The sequence below is a fragment of the Leucoraja erinacea genome, chromosome 29, assembly GCF_028641065.1.
Source record: "Leucoraja erinacea ecotype New England chromosome 29, Leri_hhj_1, whole genome shotgun sequence".
In the NCBI taxonomy this organism is placed as follows: Eukaryota; Metazoa; Chordata; class Chondrichthyes; order Rajiformes; family Rajidae; genus Leucoraja; species Leucoraja erinaceus.
Genome location: NC_073405.1, coordinates 7,099,695 through 7,114,254, shown reverse-complemented (window position 1 = coordinate 7,114,254; position 14,560 = coordinate 7,099,695). Strand labels below are relative to the sequence as shown.

The 14,560-nt window shown below is 46.4% G+C and overlaps 1 protein-coding gene across 3 annotated transcripts in view; it reads right to left on the bottom strand.

Annotated features, from left to right (window-relative positions):
- Window positions 1-9,018, bottom strand: part of LOC129711095 (microtubule-associated serine/threonine-protein kinase 3-like) — a 76,923-nt gene extending 67,905 nt beyond the window's left edge. For 2 of the 3 annotated variants that reach the window (XM_055658484.1, XM_055658485.1), the window contains exon 1: window positions 8,741-9,018. In XM_055658484.1, the coding sequence (XP_055514459.1) occupies window positions 8,741-8,779 (39 nt within the window). In that variant the 5' untranslated portion in view covers window positions 8,780-9,018. The remainder of the gene's footprint in view (window positions 1-8,740) is intronic. The other variant, XM_055658487.1, reaches the window with a different exon arrangement.
- Window positions 9,019-14,560: the final 5,542 nt, after the last annotated feature.

The following is a 14,560-nucleotide window of genomic DNA, read 5'->3' as shown; positions in this document are numbered from 1 at the left end:
AAGGGCAGCCTTGGTCTTGTATTTGAACACAATCCATGCCAAGCCGGTCAATGAGTGCAGAGAGTTGATAGAGAGCAGAAACAAAGAACTGCAGATGCAGGTTTGTACGAAAGAGAGATATAAAGTGCTGGAGTAATTCAGAGGGTCAGGCCAGCGTCTCAGGAGAAAAAGGATGGGTGACTTTTCGGATCGGGACCCTTCTTCAGACACAGACTGCGGAGTTAATGTTAGTTTGCTCATGACTGGGGGTGTCAGGGGTTATGAGGAAAATGGGGTTAGGAGGGAGAGATAAGAAGGGTCTCTACCCTATTTCCTTCGCTCCATAGATGCTGGCTCACCCGCTGAGTTTCTTCAGCATTTTTGTCTACCTTCGATTTTTCAGCATCTGCAGTTCCTTCTTAAACGATCAGCCATGATTGAATGGCGGGGTAGACTTGATGGGCCGAGTGGCCTAATTTTGTTCCTATCACTTATAACCTTAATGACCAGTGCAGTAGGCAATATGAGTTGGTGGAACAAGACTTAAATGAAAATACGGGCTAATATAAATAAAATGGTAATCTGTCCTCTGCAGACACAAGTGTGGTTTTAAAGGGTTGTGTTGCCTGCCTGGTGCCATTTAATTATACCTCCTCAGGGTTGGAGAGGAATGGAGTGGGAGAGAAAATATCCTTGTCTTCTGGTCTCCGTGGAAGCATAGAAAATAGGTGTAGGAGTAGGCCATTAGGCCCTTCGAGTCTGCACCGCCATTCAATATGATCATGGCTGATCATCCAACTCAGTATCCTGTACCTGCCTTCTCTCCATACCCCCTGATCCCTTTAGCCACAAGGGCCACATCTAACTCCCTCTTAAATATAGCCAATGAACTGGCCTCAACTACCTTCTGTGGCAGAGAATTCCACAGATTCACCACTCTCTGTGTGAAATATCTGTACTGTAGATGCTTCCTGACAATTCCAGCACCTTGTGCCTCTGTACTGTACACTGACAATGACAATTAAAATTGAATCTGAATCTGATCTGAAAAATTATTTTCTCATCTCGATCCTAAAAGACTTCCCCCTTATCCTTAAACTGTGACCCTTTGTTCTGGACTTCCCCAATATTGGGAACAATCTTCCTGCATCTAGCCTGTCCAACCCCTTAAGAATTTTGTAAGTTTCTATAAGATCCCCCCTCAATCTTCTACATTCTAGCGAGTACAAGCCGATGACATACATAGGATAAAGGATGGGGTTCTGCTGAAGGAAGGTGAGGAGTTGGGAGTCCAAACTAGACAAGCAGCATGTGTGAATTACTACCAGAGGCACATACAGACTGCCGTGGTGTAAAGAAGGCCAGGGAACTGAAGGCATGGCCGAAAGATTGGTGTGGAATGGACCACTGACACCAGGAATGGGGAAAAAGATAACTCTTCAGTCAGAGTGGGCTTCATTTGAATTGAGCTTAGAGCAGATTCTTAAATATTTGAATAACTAAAGCTGCAGGTCTGGTTTAAACTAAATAGTCGGGGGTGGGAGGGCTCTGATGGGAGGAAATTTAGAAAGTTAATGAGAAAGTACAAAGTTATTATCCAAAATGCCACCTATCCTTTTTCTCCACAGATGCTTCCTAACAATTCCAGCACCTTGTGCCTATCTATCCAATTTAGCCATTCAGGGTAATGAACAATTAGCGTCTGAGCAGCGAAAAGTTAAAAAGACAAAACTGAGGGCTCTGTATCTCAAGTCTGAAGAAGGGACTCGACCCGAAACCTCGCCCATTCCTTCTCTCCAGAGGTGCTGCCTATCCCGCTGAGTTACTCCAGCTTTTTGTGTCTGCCTTCGCTCTGTATCTCAATGTACGCAACATCTCTAACAAGATAGGTGGATTAGTAGCACAAATAAAAATAAACATGATCTAATGTTTATTTACTAGAATGTTGCCTGGGTTTCAACAACTAAGTTACAGAGAAAGGTTGAATAAGTTAGGTCTTTATTCTCTGGAGCGCAGAAGGTTAAGGGGGGACTTGATAGAGGTCTTTAAAAAGATGAGAGGGATAGACAAGAGTTGATGTGGACAAGCTTTTCCCTTTGAGAATAGGGAAGATTCAAACAAGAGGACATGACTTCAGAATTAAGGAACAGAAGTTTAGGGGTAACATGAGGGGGAACTTCTTTACTCAAAGAGTGGTAGCGGTGTGGAATGAGCTTCCAGTGGAAGTGGTGGAGGCAGGTTCGTTGGTATCATTATATGGATATGGATGAGAAGGGAATGGAGGGTTATAGTATGAGTGGAGGCAGGTGGGACTAAGGGAAAAAAGTTGTTCGGCACGGACTTGTAGGGCCGAGTTGGCCTGTTTCCGTGCTGTAATTGTTATATGGTTAATGCATAACATAGATGTGTAAATTGATTATGAATTGATTGAGATTAAGAATTAAATATTGTAGGATACTAAATTTTCAAAGAGACAGATAACATGGAATAATCCTGATAATATATCTTGAGATAAAGGAAGGAGAGGGGAGAATCTTATCTTAGCAATTTAAGTATAATCAGTTGCAGAAACAAAGAACTGCCAATGTTAAGTACAAGGATAAGTGATGTTTCAGGTTGTGGCCCATCTTCAGACTGCAGAAGGATCCCCATCCATGTTCACCAGAGATGCTGCCTGAGCAGCTGAGTAACTCCAGCACTTTATGACCTTTTAAGTATAATCAGTTTGAGTGTTTAAGGAACTTCAAAGGATAGTTGTATTCAATCCCCCAAACAGTAGCGGTAATGGTAAGCGTAGCATAACTCAATAAATTAGAGGAACTTTTCCACAGGGGGACTTTAAATTACATCTGGAATAGATAAATCAAAGGAGTAGTAGTATGGAGAATGAATTGATGGAGTGTATGAAAAGCATTTTTCATGATCAATGTGTGGAACTGAGGAAGCAAGCCCTTTTAAATCTAGCATTGTGTACTGAGTAGAGGTTAATTGATGAGTTGCTGGATAAGGGGCCCTCGGGGAGTGGTGATCAACAATTTAAATAAAAATTGAGAGCAATTAAAGTCAATCTCAAACCAAGGTCTTAAACATGAATGAAACGTATTACAAAGGAATGAATCATGAGTTAGCTGCCACAGATGGGGAACTACAGTAAAAGGCATGACAGCTAGCATGCGATGGATAACATCTGAAGCATTGAAATATTCTCCATAACAAATATGCATCCTTTTAAAGATATGAAAATCCAACAGCAAAATGGACCATCTCTGTTTGTCTCGATAAGTTAAATGTAGCATTAGATCAAAGGAAAAGCCTTATATAATGTTGGCAGAACGGCAGCTAGCCTGAGGGCTGGAAACATTTCACAACTCAGCTGAGGAGGTGCAAAACTTTCGCAAAGAAATGGAAAGCAGAGTTTGAAAGATGGCTAGCAAGAGACATAAACACAAACTGTAGAGGCTTTTAGAAAGCCAAGAAATTGCAGATGCTGGTTTACAAAACAACAAACACAAAGTGCTGGAGACACTCAGAAGGTCAGGCAGCATCTGTGGAGAACATGGATAGATGATGTTTCTGTTCGAGACCCTTCTTCAGATTGATTGGGGGGGGGGTGAGAAGGGGCAGGATGAGGCTTGGTGAGTAATAGGTGGAAGATACACACAAAATGCCAGAGTAACTCAGCGGGCCAGGCAGCATCCCAGGAGAAAAGGAATAGGTGACGTTTAGGATTGAGACCCTGTGCTGGTGAGGAGGTGTTGACAGGCAAGATGTTTGGACAAATGCTGGGATAAGATTAGAAAAGGTGAGATGAGGTTAGAAGAGGTGAGAATTGTAAAGTCACTCGGGTCAAGTCAAGTCATTTTTTATTTCTATAGCACATTTAAAAATCAACTCTCGTTGACCAAGGAACACAAAATTGCTGGAGAAACTCAGCGGGTGCAGCAGCATCTACGGAGCGAAGGAAATGGGCGACGTTTCGTGCCAAAACCCTTCTTCGGACTCGTTGACCAAAGTGCTTTACATTGGTGGAGGTACTAACGTTATACAGGTACAACATTTGTTCATAGATTAAGTACATACATAAATACATACATATAGCCCTCCCTCAGAGGACGTCAAGAAAAGCTTGAGAGTAAAGATGAGCTTTAAGTCTCAACTCAAAAGAATCGATGGAGGGGGCAGTTCTGATGGGAAGCGGGATGCTGTTCCAGTCCAGGAGCTGCAACCGCAAAGGCGCGGTCGCCCTTGAGCTTATGCCTAGACCGCGGGAGAGTAATAGGTGGAAGATAGACACAAAGACATGAAGATAGACGTGAAGCCAGAGGACAAAATGTTGGGTGGAAGAGAAAGATATGGGTGAGAATCCAGATGAGGTACAGGGATGTGTGTGTGTGTGTGTGTGTGTGTGTGTGTGTGTGTGTGTGTGTGTGTGTGTGTGTGTGTGTGTGTGTGTGTGTGTGTGTGGTGTGTGTGTGTGTGTGTGTGTGTGTGTGTGTGGGTGTGTGTGTGTGTGTGTGTGTGTGTGTGTGTGGGGGGGGGGGGAGGGGGCACACATCTATCAAGGTACAAAAAGAGAAAGATTAACTAAATTTAACATGAGTTCCTTGCTGGGGATTTATTTTTACTGACGAATAAAGGAATGAAAGTAGAAGTTGAAAAAACGTTATGTTTGCCTTCACAGCAAAAAAACTAAAGGGAATACCAGGGAATTCCAGGTTTGGAGTGATTGAATAATTTTAGAAATGGCCATTGGTAAAAAAAAAAAAGCACATCTTGGAGAAATTAATGGGACAAAAAAAATATTGACTCCCCTTGATGTGAAGACCTGTTTCCCTGTATTTTGAAGGAAATGCTACAGATAAAGTGACATTGATTGGCATCTACCAAAATTCTAGAGCTGCCCTACGAGATTGGAATCTAGTTCCATTATTTAAGAAAGACAGAAGGAGAAAAAAACAGGGATCCAGAGAGCAATTGGCTGACATCACTTGTAGGCAAAATGCCAGAGTCTATTATGAAAGAATTAGTAATAGGACATTTTGAAAACAATAAGAGGACTGGACACGGTCATAGAGTTGCTCAGCATGGAAACAGGCCATCTTGTGCAATCCGACCAAGATAGCATTACGATCTGGTCCCATTTGCCAGCATTTGTCCCGTAACCCTCTAAAATCCATCTATTCATATATCTGTTCGAATGTCTTTTAAAATTGTAATTGTGTCACTTCGACACCTTTCCCTGGCAGCTCATTATGGATACGGATAACCCCACTGAGTGAAAAAGCTGCCTCCGAGATGCCTCTTAAATCTTGTCCCCATCATCTTGGTCAGTCCCAGGGGATTTATCCACCTTTATGTGCTTTAAAATCGGTAACACCTCCACTATGGTCAATTGACTTAGAATGTGATCTAAGCCGACACAACTCATATGCCTCAGCTCCTTATGCCCCTGTCCCACTTAGGAAACCTGGACGGAAATTTCTGGAGACTTTGCGCGCCACTCAAGGTTTCCGTGCGGTTCCCGGAGGTTCCTGGAGGTTTTTGTCAGTCTCCCTACTTGCTTCCACTACCTGCAACCTCCGGCAACCACCTGCAACCTCCGGGAACCGCACGGAAACCTTGGGTGGGGTGCAAAGTCTCCAGAGGTTTCCATTCAGGTTTCCTAAGTGGGACAGGGGCATTATTAGCTTCCATGATCCTCTCAGTAAAAATGATTGAGAAATATTCATGTAATACCTCCGGGATGAGACTCGTACTTGATTATGCCTTGGCGAGGTCACCAACATTATCAAGGATGAGGCCCACTGCGGACATTCTTTCTCCTCCCCTCTCCCGTCAGGCAAGTGTGGAAACACAAACCTCCGGATTCAGGGACAGTTTCTTCCCAACTGTTAACAGGCAACTGAATAATTCTATGAACAACCAGAGAACAGTCCAGAGCTACTATCTGCCTCATTGGAGACCCTCGGACTATCTTTAATCAGACTTTACTCAACTTTATCTTGGACTAAACGTTATTCCCTTTATTGTGTATCTGTACACTGTGGATCCCAAATTCTGCTTGGGTAGCCTACACCCCAATGGCATGAATATTGAATTTGCCAACCTCAGGTAACTTGCTGGATCTCCCAGTTGTTTGACCATTTCAACTTCCCATTCCCAGATCCCTCATCAGGGACCTCAAACGGCCCTTCCACATGAGATAGGGGTTCAGATACACCTCCTCCAACCTCCTTCGTGGCATCTGGAGCTCTCGATGTGGCCTCCTCTACACCAGTGGCTCTGGCTCCATGGCCCGTGCTCTTGTGAGGTTAGAAGAACGAGGGAGATCGCAATGAAAACAACAGCATTCTCACAGGACAAGACAAGATAGGTGCTAGGGTGACATCGCCACTGGCTGGCATGTCCAGAACCAGGGTCACTATCTCAGAACCATGGATCAACGATTCAGGACAGAAATGAGAAGAAATGTCTTCAACAGAGGAGGGTAAATCTTTGGAAATTCTTCTGTGGAGTTTCAACCACTGACTAGGTGTGAAAATGCACACCTCCAGATTCAGGTACAGTTTCTTCCCAGCTGTTATCAGGCACCTGAATCATCCAACCACAACTAGAGAACAGTCCTGAATTACTATCTATCCCATTGGTGACCCTCGGACTATCTTTGATTGGACTTTATTGGCTTTACCTTGCACTGTCACCTTATCATAATAGACACAAAATGCTGGAGTAACTCAGCGGGACAAGCAGCAGCATCTCTGGAGAGAAGGAATGGGTGACGTTTTGGGTCGACACCCTTCTTCAGATGGGTCAAGAATCTATCATGTATCTACCTTATACACCATTATCCTTATCATGTATCTATACACTGTGCATGGCTCAATGGCCTCATGTATTGCCTTTCTGCTGACTGGTTAGCACGCAACAAAAGCTTTTCACTGTACCTCGGTAGGCGTGGCAATAAACTAAACTACACCAAGAATCAGAGCCACACAACATTGAAGTAGCCCAACTCTATCATGCCAACCAAGATGTCCCATCTAAGTTAGTCGCATTGGCCCATACCTATCTAAACCTTTTCTATCCACGGTCCAAGTGTCTTTTAATTGCAGCACCATCCACCACCTCTGGCAGCTGGTTCAATAGACAATAGGTGCAGGAGTAGGCCATTCGGCCCATCGAGCCAGCACCGCCATTCAATGTGATCATGGCTGATCATCCCCAATCAGTACCCCGTTCCTGCCTGCTCCCCATATCCTCTGACTGCGCTATCTTCAAAAGCCCGATCTAGCATAATTATATTCAAAAGAGTATTAGATTTTTGTACATGAAGGGAATCTACAGACAGAGTCATGGAGTCAGTCACAGCTGCAGAGAAACAGGCCCTTCGGCCCAACTTGCCCATACCGGCCAAGGTGCCACATCTAGTCCCACCTGCCCAGGTTTGGTCATATCCTTCAAAACCTTTCCTCTCTGTCCAAATGTCTTTTAAATACTTGCCTTAACTAATCTCTGACAGCTCATTCCATTTACTCTCTGGGTGAAAGGGTTGCCCCTCAGGTTCCTATTAAATCTTTCTCTCCCACCATGTTTCTTGTGTCCCTTACTCTGGGTAAAAGACTCTGTACATTCACCCTCATGTATTCTGCTCATGATTTTACACACCTCTATAAGATCACTCCTCAGCCTCCTGTGCTCCACGGAATAAACTCCTAGCCTGCTCAACCTCTCCCTGTAGCTCAGACTCTCAAGTCCTGGCAACATCCTGGTAAATGTCTGCATTCTTTCCAGCTTAACAACATCCTTCCCATTGCAGGGTTTAGTTTAGAGATACAGATTGACCAAAATAGGTGTCAGGAGGTTATGGGGAGAAGGCAGGAGAATGGGGTTTGGGAGGGAGAGAGATAGAGCAGCCATGATTGAATGACTTGTGTAGACTTGTGTAAGAAGGGACTGCAGATGCTGGTTTAAACCGAAGATTTACAGTGTACAAGCCGAGTCTATCCAGTCTTTCATATGAAGAAAGGCTGGATAGACTCGGCTTGTACACGCTAGAATTTAGAAGATTGAGGTGGGATCTTATAGAAACTTACAAAATTCTTAAAGGGTTGGACAGGCTAGATGCAGGAAGATTGTTCCCAATGTTGGGGAAGTCCAGAACAAGGGGTCACAGTTTAAGGATAAGAGGGAAGTCTTTTAGGACTGAGATGAAAAAATCATTTTTTACACAGAGAGTGGTGAATCTGTGGAATTCTCTGCTACAGAAGATAGTTGAGGCCAGTCCATTGCCTATATTTAAGAGTGAGTTAGATGTGGCCCTTGTGGCTAAAGGGATCAGGGGGTATGGAGAGAAGGCAGGTACAGGATACTAAGTTGGATGATCAGCCATGATCATATTGAATGGCAGTGCAGGCTCGAAGGGCCGAATGGCCTACTCCTGCACCTATTTTCTATGTTTCTACAGACACAAAATGCTGGAGTAACTCAGCGGGAAAGGCAGCACCTCTGGAGAGAAGGAATGGGTGACGTTTCGGGCCGAGACCCTTCTTCAGAAATGGCTTAATTCTGCTCCTATCACTTTTCCGCTGGAGGGTGGCGCGCTGGTAAACGATGAGGAGGAGCACTCCCGTTGAATGGCAGAATGGGAGCAATGGGCCGAACGGCCTCACAATGTTTATAGTTCCCTGTGCTCCTTCCTGCGTTACATTGTCCCGTACAGTTACTCGTGGTGTCCGTGGAGAGCGGTTTTGTCTTCACTTACCTGCAGTCCACGGCGTCTTAGAATATTTGGCTCGTCCATCCTCGCCCCTTGATGGCTTGCTACTTTTTTTGCTGTCAGTGCGGGTGGGGAGACGGGCGGACGCTGTATCTCTCTCTCTCTCTCTCTCTCCTTCTCTCTCCCTCTCTCCTCTATCCCTCTCCCTCTCTCCCTCTCCTCGCGTGCAAACAATGAATGGGAGGATTGCTGTGGTTCCAGATCCGGACGCTGTGTGTGTATCAGCTGATGGCTTCAGTGATGAAGAGGGCGCTTGTCTTGCGGGGCCGCGGCTGCTGGGGCGGGGTCTGGGACGGGCTAGCGTTTACAGAGACCCCCTCCCCCCTGTCGCCCGGACAAAGCAGCCAGCGGTTCCCAGCAAACAGTGGCCACTGTGGGTGGAGCCGGCCATCCCCCAGCGCAAGTGTGTGGCCACTCGCTCAATCACTCACTCGCTGACAAACTGTTCAAGAAGGAACTGGAGATGCTGGAAAATCGAAGGTAGACAAAAGTGCTGGAGAAACTCAGTCCCGAAACGTTGCCCATTTCCTTCGCTCCATAGATGCTGCTGCACCCGCTGAGTTTCTCCAGCACTTTTGCCTACCTTGCTGTCAAACTGCCTGCCCCTTCTTCCCCAGCCCAGAGGAGGTTTCCCAGCCTGATACCGATGCCCCCACCCCACAAGCCGTGGAATCTCCAATCTTACAAAAGAAACTTACAAAATTCTTAAGGGGCTGGACAGGCTAGGTGCAGCAAGATTATTCCCGATGTTGGGGAAGTCCAGAACTAGGGGGTCACAGTTTAAGGATAAGAGGGAAGTCTTTTAGGACCGAGATGAGAAAATCATTTTTTACACAGAGAGTGATGAATCTGTGGAATTCTCTGCCACAGAAGGTAGTTGAGGCCAGTTCATTGGCTATATTTAAGAGGGAGTTAGATGTGGCCCTTGTGGCCAAAGGGATCAGGAGGTATGGAGAGAAGGCAGGTACAGGATACTGAGTTGGATGATCAGCCATGATCATATTGAATGGTGGTGCAGGCTCGAAGGGCCGAATGGCCTACTCCTGCACCTAGCTCTTGGAATGAACTCACACTGTGGGACAGGGCTATTACTCAGCGGGTCAGGCAGCATCTCTGGAGAGAAGTAGGTGAGGTTTCGGGTCAGAACCCTTCTTCCGACTGAGAGTCAGGGGAGAGGGAAACTAGAGGTATGAGAAGGTGCAGAACAAACCATAGCCGGCACCAATGACCAAGGAAAGGTGGAGCCCACAATTTTCTATTGTTGGCCGTGGAGGAGGCGATACCCACCCTAGTTATTCCTGCGAGGGGCCACAGTTTGAGAATAAAGGGTAGGCCATTTAGAACGGAGATGAGGAAAACACTTTTTTGCCCAGAGAGTTGTGAGTCTGTAGAATTCTCTGCCTCAGAAGGCAGTGGAGGCCAATTCTCTGGAAGCTTTCAAGAGAGAGTTAGATAGAACTCTTCAAAGATAGCGGAGTCAGGGGATATGGGGAGAAGGCAGGAACGGGGTACTGATTGTGGATGATCAGCCATGATCATGGCGGTGCTGGCTCGAAGGGCTGAATGGCCTACTCCTGCACCTATTGTCTAGTTTCACTGTTCGTATCCCTTCGTTATCACCTCTACCACAACCAACAATGGACAACCGAGTCCACACCGACCATTGTGAACCAACTGTTCACATTATTTATATGGTATCCCACTTTTGTGCCCACTTGCTACACACTCGGGGCAATTTACGGAGGTCAATTAACGGATAAACCAGCATGTTTTGGCCTCAGAAATAAAGGGTGCTCTTTTAGAAAGGAGGTGAGGAGGAACTTATTTAGAACGGTCATTTAGAACGGAGACGAGGAAACACTTTTTCTCACAGAGAGTTGTGAGTGTGTGTAATTCTCTGCCTCTGAGGGCTGTGGAGGCAGGCTCCCTGGATGCTTTCAAGAGAGAGCTGGATAGGGCTCTTAAAGATCGCGGAGTCAGGAGATATGGGGAAAAGGCAGGAACGGGGTACTGATTGGCGATGATCAGCCATGATCGCATTGAATGGCGTTGCTGGCTCGAAGGGCCGAATGGCCTACTCCTGCGCCTATTGTCTATTATTTAGTCAGAGGGTAGTTAATCCCCGGAACTCATTGCCACAGAGGGCTGTGGAGGCCAAGTCAGTGGATATTTTTAAGGCAGAGATAGATACATTCTTGATTAGAACTGGTGTCAATGGTTATGGGGAGAAGACAGGAAAATTGGATTAGGAGGCAGAGATCAGCCATAATTGAATGCTGGTGTTGACTCGATGGGCTGAATGGCCTAATTCTACTCCTATAGCTTGTGAACGTGTGACCACACAGACCATACAGTGAGCACATGGATAGATTCACATTCAACTGCTGCATTGGACCTTCAGGGTGATAAATGTCACTGGGCAGAGAGCTACTGATGGTGAGGGTTGATAGTTTTGTAACATGTAGGATGTGACCATCATTCAGAAAATCAGCCACTCTATCTGGGCTTGTTTCTCACTGTAACGCACTCATATACACCCTGTAAATATTCAGATCAACTCCACAACCTCAGTGAAATACATTATTCTACACAACCCCATCGTAGCATGCTGTGACTGTGTGCAACTCCATGTGCAACTCCAGACACTGTAACTCTCTAACGCCCTTCATGTAACACTCCTCTCTCTAAACCCCTTCACTGTAACTGTCTAACGCCCTTCATGTAACATACCAGTGTCTCTAAAACCCTTCACTGTAACTCTCTAACACCCCTCATGTAACACTCCTCTCTCTAAAACCCTTCACTGTAACTCTCTAACACCCCTCATTGTAACACTCTAACTCCCCACTGTAACACTATCTCAGTGTAACACTCTTAACTCCTCATCGCTGTAACCCCCGTGTCCCCACACTCTGTGCCATTCTTTTCCGGCCACTGCTTGCTATGGAATGCCTGCTTTGTCTGGGTGTTGGGCAGGTGCCAGCTGCTTGCCGGTCGGTGCCAACACACCAACTGATTGAGATGCAGGAGATGACTGGGAGACGTCAGGCTTTCCTCAGTCCAGCGGAACAGACGTGCCTCTGTACCCACTCCCCTCACAGCCCCACCCCTCCCCCCCCCCCCCCCCCCCCTGCACCCAGCTTGCTGCTCCTGCTCACTGCCACGGGGCGAGACTGGGAGAAAGAGCGGTCTGGCCCACCCTCACTGATTCCACCCCCCCCTCAGCGGCCATTCCCGGGTCGATCGACCAGAAACTCTGCAGCAAGAATGTCGGGAAAGAGAGAGGCATAACTAGAGAGGGAAGAGAGAGAAGGGAGGAGGAGGTGAGAGGGAGATGGAGAGGGAAGTGGGTCGGAAGAGAGAGTGAGATAGCAGGAGAGACTGAGGAGGGAAAAGGGGAGGGGGGGAGAAGCAGGAGATTGAATAGAAAAATGAATTGAATAGAAAAATGCCACATGGAAACAGGCCCTTCAGGCCACTGAGTCAACGCTGGCCATCGATCACCTGTTCTATGTTATGGCACTTTCTCATCCACACAGTAGGGGGCAATTAACCGACAAAGCTGCACGTCTTTGGAATGTGGGAGGAAACTCTGTGGAGTACCTGGAGAAAAATCACAGGGAGATTCGAGGCTGATCTTCCCAAAGGCTGATCTTCCCAAAGTAAGGCGATCAAACCAAAAATACGTGGATAACTGCACACAATCTTTTTCCCCAGGATAGAGGATTCTAAAATCTTTCTCAGGCATATGACTGTCCGAATGTCTTTTGAGAGTGGCGAATCTCTGGAACTCTCTGCCACAGAGGGTAGTTGAGGCCAGTTCATTGGCTATATTTAAGAGGGAGTTAGATGTGGCCCTTGTGGCTAAGGGGATCAGGGGGTATGGAGAGAAGGCAGGTACGGGATACTGAGTTGGATGATCAGCCATGATCATATTGAATGGCGGTGCAGGCTCGAAGGGCCGAATGGCCTACCCCTGCACCTAATTTCTATGTTTCTATGTTTCTATGAAAGTCATGCCTGTATGTGCTTCTGTAGCTTCCTCTGGTAACTGGTTCTCCATATAGGCTCCTTTCTGAGTGAAAACGTTTCCTCCGTGGCCCCTCTTAAATCTCTCTCCCCTCTCATCTGAAGCCTTTGCATTTTACTTTAGAATCTTCTATCCTGGGAAAAATATTGTGTACAGTTTCTCCCATATTGGCAACAGGGTTGATCGATCGGAGCACCTTCAGGTGAGAGATATTTAGAGACCAATGTTCACCCAGTCTGTGTTTAAGAAGGAACTGCAGATGCTGGAAAATCGAAGGTACACAAAAATGCTGGAGAAACTCAGCGGGTGCAGCAGCATCTATGGAGCGAAGGAAATAGGCAACGTTTCGTCCCGAAACGTTGCCTATTTCCTTCGTTCCATAGATGCTGCTGCACCCGCTGAGTTTCACCAGCATTTTTGTGTACCTTCACCAAATCTGTGTGGTGAGCGCGCCCTCCTCTGGTTCAGAACATCCATGCAACAAATGCGCCCAGTTCCGACCAAGTTAGTTCAAGAAGGGAACTGCAGATGCTGGAAGATCGAAGGTACACAAAATTGCTGGAGAAAAGGATAAAGGATTTATCTGAAGAAGGGTCCCGACCCAAAACATCACCCCTCCCTTGTCTCAAGTGATGCTGCCTGGCCCACTGAGTCACAGGATTTTTATCTGGCCTAATCTCATTCCTTCCTCTCAGGCTGGGGCCCAGTAGATAATAAGACTTCTTTTAACTTTTTAAATGTAATGCAGGATTTGGCTCCATCTCCCTATCAGACCCCCAGTGAGATAATGGACACCGTGTCCTCTCTCTCCAGGGATACCAAGGCATGGACTATTCTGTAAAGGGCAGCAAGGTGGCACAGCGGTAGAGTTGTTGCCTTACAGCGCTGGAGACCCCGGTTCAATCCTGACTGTGGGTGTTGTCTGTACTGAGTCTGTACGTTCTCCCTGCTTTCTCCCGGTGTCCCCACACATTCCAAAGATATGCAGGTTTGTAGGTTAATTTTCTTCGTTTAAAATTGTAAATTGCCCCTAGTGTGTAGGGTAGTGTTAGTACAAGATACATGATACATTTATTTGTCACGTGCCAGTTGGCACAGTGAAATGTGATCACCGTACAGCAGACAATAACATAAAGCACACAACACACGATAGAGTTCAACATAAAACATCCCCACACAGCAGAATCAAAAGATTCCCACTGTGAGGGAAGGCACCAAAGTCAGTGCAGGGGTGATTGTTGGTCGGCGCGGACTCGATGGGCTGAAGGGCCTGTTACCAGTCACTGTATCTCTAACCTAAGCTGAGCTAAAAGTCACACAATCAAACTTCTTATCAGATGTTCACCATCCTCACCATTTGTTGCATTCTCTTCAGCATCACGAGCTTTATCCCACTTAGAGTGATACAGCGTGGGAACAGGTCCTTCGGCCCAACTTGTTCACACCAGCCATCATGTCCCAGCATCACTACTAGTTCCACCTGCCCATGTTTGGCCCATATCCCGCCAAACCTGTCTTATTCATGTACCTGTCTAACTGTTTATCAAGGAACTGCAGATGTCGGTTTACACCGAAGGTCGACACAAAGTGCTGGAGTAACTCAGCATGACAGGTAGCACCTCTGGATTGAAGGAATGTGTGATGTTTTGGCTCCAGACCATTCTTCAGACTGAGCATCAGGGGAGATGGAGTTACCGAGATAAGGAAGTATGAGAGATCAAACGAGATGACGTTTGGCATCAGAGGGCGGTGGAGGCAGGTTCTCTGGATGCTTT